The sequence below is a fragment of the Protopterus annectens genome, chromosome 10.part0 (genome assembly GCF_019279795.1).
Source record: "Protopterus annectens isolate FY-2018-M chromosome 10.part0, PAN1.0, whole genome shotgun sequence".
NCBI lineage: Eukaryota > Metazoa > Chordata > Ceratodontiformes > Protopteridae > Protopterus > Protopterus annectens.
Window position 1 is genome coordinate 1,451,605,807 of NC_056744.1, and position 15,141 is coordinate 1,451,620,947.

At 41.7% G+C, this 15,141-nt stretch overlaps 1 protein-coding gene across 1 annotated transcript in view; it reads left to right on the top strand.

Annotated features, from left to right (window-relative positions):
• LOC122813646 (calreticulin-like) overlaps window positions 1–15,141 on the top strand; it is a 218,447-nt gene that overhangs the window by 146,226 nt on the left and 57,080 nt on the right. The window contains exon 5 of the mRNA XM_044086080.1: window positions 2,304–2,513. Coding sequence (XP_043942015.1) covers window positions 2,304–2,513 — 210 coding nt within the window. The remainder of the gene's footprint in view (window positions 1–2,303; window positions 2,514–15,141) is intronic.

The following is a 15,141-nucleotide window of genomic DNA, read 5'->3' on the forward strand; positions in this document are numbered from 1 at the left end:
AGGATTAAAAGTACTTGGTCTACTGAACTCTTTACTTACATTGTTGTTACTATTTTTAAACAAAACTTTGAAATCCAGTTTCCTGACAAAATCTCTCAGCTCATTCAGCACATCACACCTGTTTGCTCTAGTAGATGGAACAAAATTCCAACCCCTACTCAGAATGTCACAAGTCTTGGCATCCACAAGTTTGGATGATAAATTGACAATTAAGTAACTGCTAGGATCAAAAGTACCTGAAAAACCAGTTATTTCTTCCATTTCTTCCACACCTTCTTCTTGGACTGATTGTTGTAATTCCCTGTGGTAGATGATGTTACTTCTGCCCAAGTCCTTCGGCCATTCAGCCCTTTCTGGTAAACCTGCACCTTCTATGCCTGCTGTCCCTGCTGAAAATTGTGTGAAGGCATAGGACAAGCTTGTGCATTGGAAATCACCACTTCATTTTGTTGCCCACGCTTCGCTAGATGTCCCGAGCATCTTGGCCCTTCCTCGTCTCCACTTGCAGTCAATGCTGCCTCATTTTCGATTCTCAAGCGTGTTGCATCAGCTGCTATGTCAGTGCGCCCTGTTGTTACTTTTTGATAGATGCAGTGGGATTTTTAACATTCACTGGAGTTACCACTAAGTCAGGTAAAGAAGGTCTCAGTCTAACATCTCATCTGAAGGCACTATACTGTAGTATAACACACTATAGCGCAGAACTTCACTGCAGCATGTTTTTCAATATAGTATAGTACAGCATGGTACAGTAATTGTAGGATAGGACACAACAGAAGGCAATATCACCAAACTGCATAATGCAGTATAGTACCATATATAATGTACAATGTAGAACTGTATACTACAGGACCCTGTAATTGCATATGCTGTATAGGACAGTATAGTATAGCACACTGGATCTAGGACTATAGTCTGAATCCACAATACCCGAATGCACTTTAACGAAAGCGCTTTCACCAAAAAAGCGCTTTCGTTAAAGTCCATTAAAAAAAAAAATAATAAATCTTCTTTTATGCAGGGTGGCAAGCCCCCCTGCATGCCCCATGTGGGGGGGCTGTGCTCCCCCACACACCCTACTTTTATATTCTCACTCCGAGGTCACATTACAGTGGGGAAAAGGGAATTCTCCCATAACCGCACTGTAGTGCGACCGGCACAACCAGCATACATAACCGAAAGTGCTGCTTCGATGAACAGCACTTTCGGTTATGTATGTTTGGCGATTTCTGCTTCAGCAGAAAGTGCCGTCAGGGATCTGTATGGATCCCAGCACACTATGGTGCAGAACTGTTCAGTGACATATACTGCAATGTACTGCATTGTACATTTTACCATACTGTACATTTCAGTATACTGCAATGTACAGCATGGTAACATGTAATATAATGTAGTATTCTAAAGTATGGAACTATGCAGTAAAGTACAGTACCATGTATCACTCCATACAGTGCAGAGCTCCACAATACAATAGCATCTGCCATATAACACACACACTACAGTGATATATAACTGTGGGAAAAATATAGTACAGTGGACGACAGTGCAGAATGGTGTAGTGCAGCAAACTACATACTTTGTATAGTATACTCTGGTACAGTGTAGTATAGCAAACTACAGTGCAGCACTTTAAAGAGAAGTGTAGTACTATGAGCAGTATACTATAGTACAGCAGATTACAGAACACTGCACTGCAAAACCATGCTGTAGTCTGCACTGTGATACCATTTATAGTACAGTACAGTGTAATAAAGTCATTATAGTGCAGAGCTATGCAGTATAGGGCATGTGGGTTCTACATACAGTATAGTATGATACGATGTAATAAAGCATATTGCAGTACATGAGTGTGCAGTGTGCAGCACAATACAGTACCATAAGCAGCAAAGTGAAGTGCAACACAATGCAGAGTAATGAAGTGTGTGTCACAGTGCAACTTAGTTTAGTATATTCAAAAATATACAGCATTTACTAATTCTTTAACCTGATGGATCCCACTTTTATGAGAAAAGTCACAAGACTGCCAACTGGTCTTACAGGCAGAAACTTCTGGGTAACTATTAATGAATTGGTTTTCACTTAATTTAAAATGTAGACTATCAGAGCTGTGCATTTTGTTACACTTACAACCACCTTCATACCCCTAATTCATAGCTAGAAATTAAAACTGATTTTCTATTCATTTCCGTTACTGTGTTTTAGATAAACAGTAGTAAGATTATTTGAAACTGACTTTGTTAATGGATCTAATCAAGTAGGATTATAACTTCTTTATAATCCTGATTCTGTTTTCTCTTTTAAAGGATGATGGATTAACGCATTTGTATACACTAATTGTGCGTCCTGACAATACTTACAAAGTGAAGATTGACAACAAAAAGGTGCAGGCAGGCAACATGATAGATGACTGGGATTTATTTCCCCCTAAAATCATTAAAGATCCAAATGCAAAGAAACCTGATGATTGGGATGAAAATGAAGAGATTGACGACCCAAATGATGTGAAACCTGAGGTGAGCTGGAAACAAGAGCATGCAGTATTCCATAGAAGTCTGACAACATGCTTTTTTTTACTTTGTAGCTTTAATTTATTTTTATTGTTCTTACTGATCCAAAACCATACTTTTCTTATTTATTTCTTAAGTAGTTGCTGGAGAAAACTAATAGTTGATGTGTTATTCTAATTTTAAGTGTGCATTTGTTTCCTGACTATATATTGACATAGCAATCATTTTCAGTTCTAACTGTGGCACTTAATTATGTTACATTAGTCATGTAATACATAGATGCAGTGCATAGTGGCAGGTCTGTACTCTGCTTTCTAGTAGAAGTGATAGCAACATAAAGGATGCTATGCATGTTTTTCCTTAAGTTTCAGCTGTGCCCCTATCCTCCTCATTGTGTATACACTGACATTTTAAGTGTGTGTGTGTGTGTGTGTGTGTGTGTGTGTGTGTGTGTGTGTGTGTGTGTGTGTGTGTGTGTGTGTGTGTTGGGGGGGGTTACTGTTGTTTATTCGAAAGGAAAAACATTTTCCATTCAAATAAACGAATTGTAATACCGAAAGTAAAAAAAAAAAATTAACGTTTACAATGTCGAACCAAATGCTCGACGCATTTGACTCGACATTCTTGTCAAAACCACCACGTGATAGCCATATAGGAGCTGATGTAAATCAAACTCCTATATGACAAATCACATTTTTGCAGGGGGGCAAGCCCCCCTGCACCCCCCCACACCCCCTACTTATATATTCTAACTCCAAGATTGCACTACAGTGGGGATGTGAATGAATTTCCACTCCCCACTGTACCGCGACCTCCATGCAGATAGATGATTTACACATATGCGAATGCAGTGACATTTTGATTTTCGGCACATTGTAGCCGACAGAATGTTGTTTGCACAAACAATAGTAAACCGTGTGTGTGCGTGTGTGTGTGTGTGTGTGTGTGTGTGTGTGTGTGTGTGTGTGTGTGTGTGTGTGTGTGTGTGTGGTGGGGGGCATTCAGTAGCATTACAAAATAGCTTTTGATTGATATACAATGGCTTTCTCTTGAACCTGAGCAAAAGTAATATAGTGAGTGTGCATGTTCAAAGTGAAACATAATGATGCAAACAAAAACATTATGGATATTTACCATAATAGCAGTTCTTTGAGTAGAGCTTCAGTTACAGAAACTCCTAGGACTTACGCTACAGGTGTTAGGACAACTTGCCAGATTATTTTTGCAAGCTGCAGACTCTAACTTCCCTCATTCCAACAAGCATGCCTTCCATCCACCTCTCCAGTCCTAAACCAAACAGAAGTTTCAAAACTAATTAAACAGCTAGAGACCAAAAGATGGAGATAGGGGGATGGTTCCTGCAGCTTGAGCTGTACTCATGTATATAATATTGTGGTGGGTAACTGCAATTTTCATATTTCATGTAATTGAGCTCCAGCCACAAGAACTGAAAGAAGAGAGTACCCAAATTACAGTTGTGTGTGTCTCCTTCTTAAAGGAACATCACGTTGATCGCATTGTCATAAAAGAAAGACTGAAATTTGGAAGTGGTATCCGGGTTAGAGTGTTCTGCAAACATACTCAAAGAGAATCAAGCAGTCACAACACAAACATCCTCCAGAGTAGCATTTTGGAAGAAAGCAGCAGATATGGCTAGAGATCTGGCCAGACGTCCATTTGGACTTGTTTAGAACTCGTAATAAGCACTAAATAAGCTGCAAATTACTACAGCACTCAACTTTCCTCACTTGTGTAGAGGAAAACAGTTTTTAGTACTTAATAAATAAGCACCTATTCAGGCGTGTCTAAGGGTCAGCTCCGGGTGTTTTCTCCTGTCTACCTGATGAATCTGGGCATCTTGGGGCAATGCAGCAATTGCCTCATGTACACAGACAACCCTCTCCTCCTACAACCCAACACTACAACCTGTGAGAGATGCACTTAATAGAGCCAAACTAGAAGCAAAGCTCTCTTCACCCAAGACTGGACTAGACAGTCAAGAGGAGAAGGTAAACACTTGCACCACACCACACTCATCAACATAGTCCCTCAAAACCTACACCACCAAAACACACACATAGCAACACAAAACACACACCTACATTCACGGAGGCTCTCAATAAAAATCTGCTCAAGCAACAGAGACCTCCAAAGCAGAAAAGCATGCAACCTCCACCCCCTAACACAACCAAATGACACATAGCCCACAAACTCAGTGTGCCACTCAACCACAGCCCATAAGGCATAACAATGTACCCAACACTCTAGTCATAGGTGACTCTATAATCAGGCACACTGATGTTCCACTCACCAGGCTAAACAAGGAGAAAGTTACTGTCAGCTGCATGTCAGGTGCCAGGATCCACCACATAATGCACACCCTCAGGTTACTCCACAACAAGTACAAATATTACTCTGTCATTGTCCATGTTGGTGTGAATGACCTGAGACGTACCTCCCTGGATTACATGAAAAGAGACATGGAGGAGCTCTTCGATCTTGTAGCCCTGGTAGGTATGACCCTAGCCCTGAGTAGCATCCTGCCATCACCCAGAATGTTACCACAGTACAAGAACAAAATGACTGACTTCAACAATTGGCTAAGCTTCTGGTGTCATTCTAAGGAGATCCAGTATCTGTCTACCTGGGATGACATGATTGACAGACCATGATTCTTTGCCAGAGATGCCCTGCACCTGTCGCTCTTGGGATTCCAGATACTGGCTAAGGTTCTTGCCACCCCTATAGTGCCTTTTTTAGGCAAGGTTCAAATGACAAATTCACCACCGTAACAGGTACAAACAAGCAAAATCTGAGGGTAATGTTACTCAATGCTAGAAGTCTAAACCTCAAAATGCATTCACTCGAGGCACTCCTTAAAATGGAGAACATCGACATCTGTGCAGTGACAGAGACCTGGTTCAAGACTCCAGAGTGCACACCTGCATTACCAGACTATAATTCATACCACACCTTTCGGCCACCTAACCTGGACTGAAACACTAAAGGTGGAGGCGTGTCCATATTCATTAAGGATATCCACACCTCCAGGCTAGTTGCTCAGCATAATGCATCCGAGAATATCCAAGTGCAACTAACTCTGGACAAGACTGCAATCCAAATTGTAACTTGCTACAGATCCCCCACCACGCCCCAGGATTCCCACTCCTCATTTCTTGATACACTGGAAGATATTAGGGTACAACCCAACACCCTAATAATGGGCGATTTCAACTACCCCACGATTAACTTCTCATGTACCAACTCTTTTGCTCAATGTTTTCTGGAATTCATAAATTCCAATGCCTTGGATCAACTTATCCACACCTCCACCAGGGGCAGCAATATCCTAGACCTGGTCATTACCAACATGGGCGACCAGTGTTCCACACCAGAGGTCAATTCCTCATTGGTCATATCCGACCACAAGCTAATCAGCCTAGACATCCACATCCCGCCCCCATCCTCCATTAGGGAAACCACCATAAAAAATTTCTCCAAAGCCAAAGACAGAAGTGGCAAACTTCACAACACCCATGCAAATGGACAATAGAGGTACGACTGCTGAATCCTACACAAATGCACTTTATAGGCACTTACCCGATTGCATGGATCGTGCTATCCCTAACAGAGCCAAGATGCTATCCTCCAAAAAAAAAAAAAGGAAGCCAATCTGGTGGTCCCCTGCCATGAACCAACTCTACAACAGAAGAAAGAAACTGTTGCAAAAAAAGAGTAAAATCCCATGACTGGAAGAACTCCCTGGTCAGCCTCAGCAAGAAGCTGAGATCCCTCATAAAATCCTCCAAAGCTAGTTATAAAAACAAAATCACCACTGATTCTAAAGACAACCACAAAGCATTCTATAGCTATGTCAAGAATCTCAATGGCAACACTCAGATTTGCTCTGAGTTACAGCACAATGGCACTAAATATACAGAACCAACTGATATTGCCAACATCCTGGCAGATAGGTTCAGTGCTAACTTTACCCTCCCCTCACCCCCTAAAGGGCCTATCTCTATACCAGAAGAATGCAAAGTTCCTGTAATCACGGCTGCACAGGTAAAAACCACACTATCCAAAGCCAAGAACACAGCATCCATGAGACCTGACAACATCCCAGGCTGCATTCTACATGAACTACAGAATGAACTGGCACCCCACCTAAGCACCATGTTCAGTCATAGCCTCCCCTCAGGCTTTGTGCCCACTGAATGGCACACAGCGACGGTTATCCCACTCCACAAAGGGGGAGCCACCACGGACCCCGGGAACTATCACCCCATTAGCCTAACCATCCTGGTCTGCAAGGCCATGGAACGTATCATCATGGAACTTATAAACAAAGACATTGGTAATCTCCAAACTCTAGACCCCCACCCAGTTTGGGTTTGTAAAAGGCAGATCATGTCTCTTAAACCTGATTGACTTCTTTGAAGCAGTCACCAAAGCCATAGACGAGGGTAAGGTGGTTCACACAGCCTATCTAGATCTCGCCAAGGCTTTTGACACCATCCCCCACTCTGGAATTATAGATAAACTCACTAAACTATGTATAAATCCCTATGTCACAAGATGGGTTGCCAACTGGCTCACTGACAGAACCCACACTGTGAAAGTAGCAGACTCCAAATCCGACTTCAGGCCAGTGACAAGTGGAGTACCACAGGGTTCAGTCCTGGGTCCTCTCCTGTTTGGTATCTACTTTTCTGAAGTACAGGCTAACACAGAATGTCTTTGGCTAATGAAGTTTGCAGATGTCAAACCCATGGCCTTAGGCTCAATGCCAAAAAGTGCATTGTCATTCCCTTTGGTAAAAACTCTGTACCCATGAGCTACCACATAGGTGGTAGTCTACTTAACACCAAAAGTGTGATAAGAGACCTCAGGACACAGGTGAACAGTAGTCTCTCCACTGATAATCACATTGCCACAGTAGTCAGGAAATCCTTCTACATGGCACACCTCATCACAAAAGGTTTCTCATCCAGGAAAAAATGAGGTCATTGTTCCCCTCTACTCATTAGACCCATTATAGAGTAGAACGCCGCTTTTGGTATGTACCTCACATGACATCTACAACAACTGGAAAGGCCACAGAAATACCTCACAAAGAGGATTACTGGCCTCAGACAGATGCCCTACGCAGATCGTCTCAAAAAACTCCAGCTTTACTCTGTCGCATATTGCCTACTCAGTGCCTTTTTTAGGCAAGGTTCAAATGACAAATTCACCACCGTAACAGGTACAAACAAGCAAAATCTGAGGGTAATGTTACTCAATGCTAGAAGTCTAAACTTCAAAATGCCTTCACTCGAGGCACTCCTTAAAATGGAGAACATCAACATCTGTGCAGTGACAGAGACCTGGTTCAAGACTCCAGAGTGCACGCCTGCATTACCAGACTATAATTCATACCACACCTTTTGGCCACCTAACCTGGACTGAAACACTAAAGGTGGAGGCGTGTCCATATTCATTAAGGATATCCACACCTCCAGGCTAGTTGCTCAGCATAATGCATCCGAGAATATCCAAGTGCAACTAACTCTGGACAAGACTGCAATCCAAATTGTAACTTGCTACAGATCCCCCACCATGCCCAACACTCTACTGGAAACCTACAGAAACCAAAAATACTTTTGATAAGTACTAGCCTTCTACTCAGAGGCAATCTGCTATGTCAAACCCAGAGCTGTTGGACATGCTCCACTTAAAGAAATCCCAATCTACATCCCAAGCTACATGCTCTAGGGACCTAAACCTTGACACCACAATAAACAGAACATACTGGAGGGATAGATTCCTGACCCAGAGACTTCCCATACTTTGGAACAAGCTACCTATCTATATCAAACAAAGCTCCTCATTAGCACTCTTCAAGAAAAATCTTGATGATTGGATGGGAAATAGGAAATTCACCCTGGGGATCACCTCTATGGCTCTGCTCAACAGGGGCACAGGAAAATAATTTTTTTGGGTGGCAAAAGCCATGGTACCTTTTTGGCTAGGCTTGTATAGGCCCTAGGGCCGATAGCCTAGAACCTACCTATGAACCTATTGAACAGGGACTCCAAGATTTTGATGTTATTTGTGCTAACAAAAAAAAGTAAAAAACATATAGATAGCCACTGCCTATTGAATTCCTTGCCTTTATTTCCTTCAGCAAAGGACTCAAAAAGATTGTCATCCTTATGGTTTCACTTTGTCTCTCTGCATAATATCTGAGTGGTTATCTATGCACATCCATGCCGTGAAGAAAGTATGTGCTTTGATTAGAATACTGTGAAAAGATGCAGGCATGTAAACAGACAGATTAGTAGGTAAGGTGAATTAACAAAGAAAATAAATTTATCTGGTTAGAATCAGACTATTAGAGTGACCACTGCCTTGGAAAGTCTTACTTTCTAAATGAATTTTATTACCAAGGAATAGAAAAAAAATATGGAGAAGACCCTCCCAAGACAATGGTCTCACCAGGGACCAGAGCATCCTAGTCTACCACCCCTTACAGTGAGCTTTCACTCAAAGGCACACCCACTTGCAGTAAAAGTGACCACTGCAATAGTCTTCCTACTGAAAGGTGTACTGGAACAGAACACCATGTCACATGTGTCTTACTGACTTTTGGTATGTCATTTAAAGAATTCATATGGTCCCTTTCCTGAGACCATTGGTCTGTGCAAGTTCATTGCAGAACTCTTGATATAATACCCAGGAGGAGGCATTCTGACAATACTCACTGCCATCAATCCCAGAGCCCTATGATACATGCCAGCTGTGAGAAATGGCAGTAATAAGAGTGACTGCACTGCTGTCACAATCTTCTGAATGCTTTCTTGAGTCATAAATGCCCAACAGATCTTAATGTATTGGGAGCGTCGTGTAAAGGTCAGAACATGAACTGCCAGTAGCTGAAACTCTGCAAAGTTCAGTGTAATCCTAGTGACTGTAATATGTTAAAACAAATGCACCTTCTGCCAGAAAAGACTCCTATCGTAGCATTAAGGTGTCATTTGGCCAGGTAAGAGAATGTCTGGGGTCCCCCCAGCCTCAGAGGAACTGCTACCATAGTTGAATAGTATACCTTCACTCCAGCGAGTGTGGTTAGTGTGAGCAGCTTTCAAGCAACTTATTTTAATTGTGTTTTGAAGAAATGGCATGGCTTGTATTGTGTGAACTGTGGTGGTGGTTGTCTTTTTTCCCTATACTCAGTGTTAAGTGGCCATACATTTGGTTCACAAGTTATACAAGTAAAAAGTGCAACAATTTTTTTTCTGGATTTTTGAGTTATGCTTCTCAATATTAAAAAAATGGTGAAGCATAACTTGTAGTCTGGTGATTCAAGTGAACATAAGTAAACCCTTACATACACTTCATGCACACCAACTAGGTTGAGGAGGCTGTGAAACTGATAATGAGTGCATCTTTTCCAGAAATAGAGGAAATGTCTTGACCACTTTACTATCTTCATGTGCAGATAAGCATCTGGAATTTCCAATGATCACATCTACTGTTTTGAGAGACATGGGAGAAATGATTGAAGGTGGACCATGCAAAAAGACTCTTACAAAAAAAAGTTTTTTTGGCCATTCATATCTAGAATTGGTCTAAATTCCTTTGTCTTTTTTGGACCTCTAAAAAACACCTGAAATAATATCTAAATGCGTGTTGGTCACAAATAATCTTTTGGATTGCTCAGTTTTTTAACAACTGTTGTATCTGATTCCTTGCCTGTAACTGTTCACAATGCAGAATACTCATCATGGTTAAAGGGAGGGAGAGTGGGAAAGATATCCACGCTTCCTTAGTTATTGAGAACCAGTGAGGAAGATACAAGGAAATTCCCTCTGACCACTTCTACATGAAGATTGCTCGAATAGAAGTCAGAACTGCTGTGACCTACCCTAATTTTAACAAAGGCACCATGGAAGTGCTAACATCAAATGCCACTGAATAAGTGACAAAGATGGACTCTTGTGGGGTGGAGCTTATTGGTTCCAAACCATTTTCTGTTGGTGGGGATCTGGGTGAACCAGGACAATAGTAGATTTGGGCTCTCGTGAGGGGGAACATGCTCTCCCCTTTTTACTGTTGCCATTGGACATCATCTCATTTATTCCCTTTAAGTCTACATACCTTTAGAGAGAGGGAAAACACTCTACTGGAAACCTACAGAAACCAAAAATACTTTTGATAAGTACTAGCCTTCTACATACAAGAGTAGGACCAAAGAAATTATGCAACACAGCACCTCTACACATGCATGATGGGACTTATGCTTGAAATGTTGCAGTACATGTGGCAAAGTATAATCTGTCACAGCTGCAGCTAAACCCCCTCCCTGTTAGCATGTCTACAATGTGCGACTCTGGCACATGACAATTATGCGAATAATGATAGCTGTGACACTGTCAACTGTATTTTTTGGGTGGTGTGTGGGGAAATGTCTTATGCACAGTGTGAGTTGATCCTACACTGAATGGCATAGCCTACAGTTTACAATGCAAGCACCAAGTTTATCTTTGTAACTTTACATTGTCACATTACAAAGGTTGGTATAATGGTTAAGGTGTTTACCTTACAGACACAAGGTGCAGGGTTTGATTCTCACATGGGGCAATTGGCTAGGCTTAAAATGGCCCACAAGGGCACTTAGCCTAGTACTAACCTATGAACATTCAAGGACCCTTGGTTGTGGACTATATGCCACCATTTTGCCTGTGCTGCATGAGCCTGTCTGAGGATGTGCCATGTTACTGCTGCCATTGGCTGGCTGATGTCACTGTCTTCACTGTGGCTGCTGCTAGTTCCAGGAGTTCAGTGGGAGGAAGGTTCATGACTAATGGCAGGTCTACGGGTCATGGTAGTGGTACGGATAAACGGGACCAATGGTGTATCATACTGTACAATATGCAGCATACATGAGCATCCTACATGCAGTGGCTGGGTCATACTGCAGACCACCCTCAGACTCATCTAGGTAAAGGAAACAGGATTTGAGCAGGCCAAACACTCACTCAGTGAATGCATGTGTCTGTGACAGGGCAGTGTTGTACTATATTTCTGCAGCTCCCTGTGTGCTGTGTATTAGTGTGATAAGCCAGGGTTCAAGTGCGTAGCCTGCATCACCGGAAAAACATAATGGAATGGGGCACACCTTGATAATTTTTATACAATGACTTATTAGGATAGTTGGTGGCTTCTGATCAGGGAAGCATGCCACATTGTAAAAAGCATCCATGATGGTACCTATCTCTCCTGTGGTATCTGTGGAAAATAGTGTTCTCATCCATGTGGGTTGGAAGCACTTCAGTAAACTCTTGCAATATCCTAAAGGCGGAAGCCTAAATGATACCTAAAATGCGTTCAATCTGTCTCTGGAAGGTCCCCATGGCATATATAGCAAGAACTATACATACCTTGATATCCTTGGTTATAGACAGACCATGCATCCCTTTAGTAATAGTATGTGGTCTATACAAGTTCATCAAAGCCCTGGGGTGTCCCTGTCCACATGAAACCATTCGAGAACCTCATGGTCTTCAAAATTGTTGTAGGTAGCATGTCTATGCTGATGGTGCTGAGCATTGCAAGGTGGTGCGGGTTGCAGTACAGTGATGACAAGTGTCTAATGGTTTATCACCAGGCTTGCTCCATAGCGGAGCATCTTTGCAGACTGCAAGATCTGTGAAAACAGCGATGCTTGCCCTTTTATAATGCATCTTTACAATGGGCACTTAAACTTTGATCAGCCTTCTTGTGAATCATAGCCACGGTGTGAGTGGGTTCCTAAGGAAATTGTGTGGCATCCTGTCTACCAAAGAGGATATGATTGTTCCACCACGTAACAAGCTTTCTATTGTTATCCCTAAGGAGATGACTTTAGAGGGCCAGCTTCAGATCACTGGCTCGAGTGTAGTAACACTGTTTGACCTACTGAGATATAGAAGGTCAATGATCACTGGAACTCTAATGGTGTGGTAAGTGAGGCTCAGATCCCCTCTTAGGGGTGCATAAGACAAAGAGTACATGCACTGGGATTTCAATCTCTCCTGATAATGTGCTTAAGACCAGATATATTTTTATAGGAACCTCTGGGGCTTTTCGAGTTTCTTGAGATGTCAAGTAAGATACATACCAAATGGAACATTGTACTCTGTAATGGGTCTGATCAGTGCTGAACATAGTGAAGTGATAACATCTTTGGATCTGGATGAAATACCGTTGGCTAGTAGTTGTGTTAAGTTGAAGGATCTCTGAACTACAGTTGCCTCATTATTTGCAAAGGAAAGGGAACTGTCAGCTCAAGTGCTCAGGTCCATAAGTATATTTTCATTTAGCAAGGGTGCACAGATGATTCCCCAAAATGTATTGCCCTCTAGAGGAGATAGAGGAGAAGCATCTCCAGCCTCTTGATTCATATCCTCTGTAAGAGGTTCAGTTCTAGCTCTAAATGTTTCATCTTAGACAGGCATTTTCTAGGCATCTTTGATTTTGGAAGACAGATATCCTGTTAACAGTCTGCTCATCCCTGAAGTAATTAATTGTGGGGCAAGGTTTAATGAAAGGACGGGTAATGGAGCAAAAAGAAGGTATATCCTAGTGTAAGCATGAAGGTGTCATTATAGTTAGGAATACTGTTATTCCAGGTAGTGAAAAAAATCACTTTGAAAAAATATGAAAGCTGGCAGCCAATAAGCTGGGCCTTCCCAGTTAACACTGAAGAGTAGGGACAGTGGATGGGAGGGTGATGCCTAACCTTTTATAGGAGTAACATGGAAACATATTGGAAAGATGTCATTTTAAAAAATGATGCAGGTGGGACTGACTGATAAACCAACTCTTGGTGTAGTGACAATGTCAGGGGGCCAGTACCTTGTGTGTCAACACCTGGGACATCGATGCCTGAACCAACGTGGGGCAGCCACTGTCTAGTATACTGATGCTAGTGACATTGATACCTTAAGAGTGGGTGTAAGAGGATTAGAAACCTACTAGGAGATGCTTGGGAGACCGATGCTTGTATTCCATGTACTACAGGAACAGACGTAGGGGTCTGTACAGGTGATTTTTGAATCCAGTCTTTTTACGGTCACAACCAGAAGGCCACAACCTACTGGAGGAAGAGTATGCAATCTTTATGCTGGAGGAGGAAAAAAAGCAATGACAGAACCCAAGAAAAAAGGGGAAGCCTTACCAGCAGTGATGGTGGTGTCTGTTACAATACTGATGGGGAGCTTGACCTAACCACCAACATTAAACGTTTTTCTTTCTTAATTTTGTACTTTTTGCAGAGCTTGAGGAATCAGTCATATATGCTTAGAACTTTAGTCAGAAATTTGAAAAGTCTATGCCATCAGATCTTATTCTAATACACTACCAGCCTTACACTAAAAGAGTGTGCCTTTTGTGCCCTTGGTCCTACTACATGAGTCAGACCCTCCCTGGAGGTGAAGAATTCCTCTTAGCTTGCAAAATTTAGGCTGAAACTAGTTTGTTTTCTCAGTAAAATCGATATTTGTGACTACATTATGTTATGTAGTCAAGCGGTCATATAGTCATTGTGAATGTATTATATAGTCACACTTCAAAGCATGCCTGGTAGTGTGTGAGTTGTGATACACATACACTCCCCTGTCACTAAGTGTATTGAAACAGATTCTGACTTATTTGATTTGCTGTTTGTTACTGTCTGTGCTATCTGTGCTTAACTTACTTGTTCTGTCTGTGAAGGAGAACACTGCTTAATGTTTTGTTTCTTGTATAGCAGTGTCTGTTGTATTGACTTGGTGCTTCCATGACTAGAGTAATAATGTTTACAATTATAATAATTATTATTTTTCTTCTACTTTGGTAATACTACTGTTATCTTAACTATGTGCACGTAAGGAAAGCTGGCTGCAGCTACTGAAAACCTTATGTTTGAATATAGCACAGTCTGGTTTTGCACTTTCATCTACATATCTGCATCTTACTATGTTTAACACAATATGTTGAGGCCATGGTGAAAAATATTTACAATGGCTTCTCTTGTCTAGCAAACAAACAAATAGATTCCTCTCCTTAAATATACATTTTTCTGTTTGCATCTTATATCAGTTGAACTGTAATTCATCTTGTGCTACATTAGGTCATTTGTTAATTATTCTGTCAGAATTCCATCACACAGTCTTAAAATTGCTTTAATACAGTTTGAATTCTGCAGTCTATTTTTTATGTTTTTCACTACTTCCAGCTTCCCTTTGTGTGTGTGTGTGTGTGTGTGTGTGTGTGTGTGTGTGTATGTGTATGTGCATCAATGTATGTGAATATGTTTGCTCAACTATGGACTTAAGTGTATGTGTATGCATTCATGTGCACACGTATACACACACACACACACACACACACACACACACACACACACACACACACACAGAAAAACATGCGCGCGCGCACACACACACACACACACACACACACACATGCACGTATACACACACACACACACACACACACACACGTAGACACACACACACACACACACACACACACACACACACACACACACACACACACACACACACACACAGGTTCATAGGTTTATAGGTGTGTAGCTTGTCCTAGCCCATAGAATTACTCTGGCATC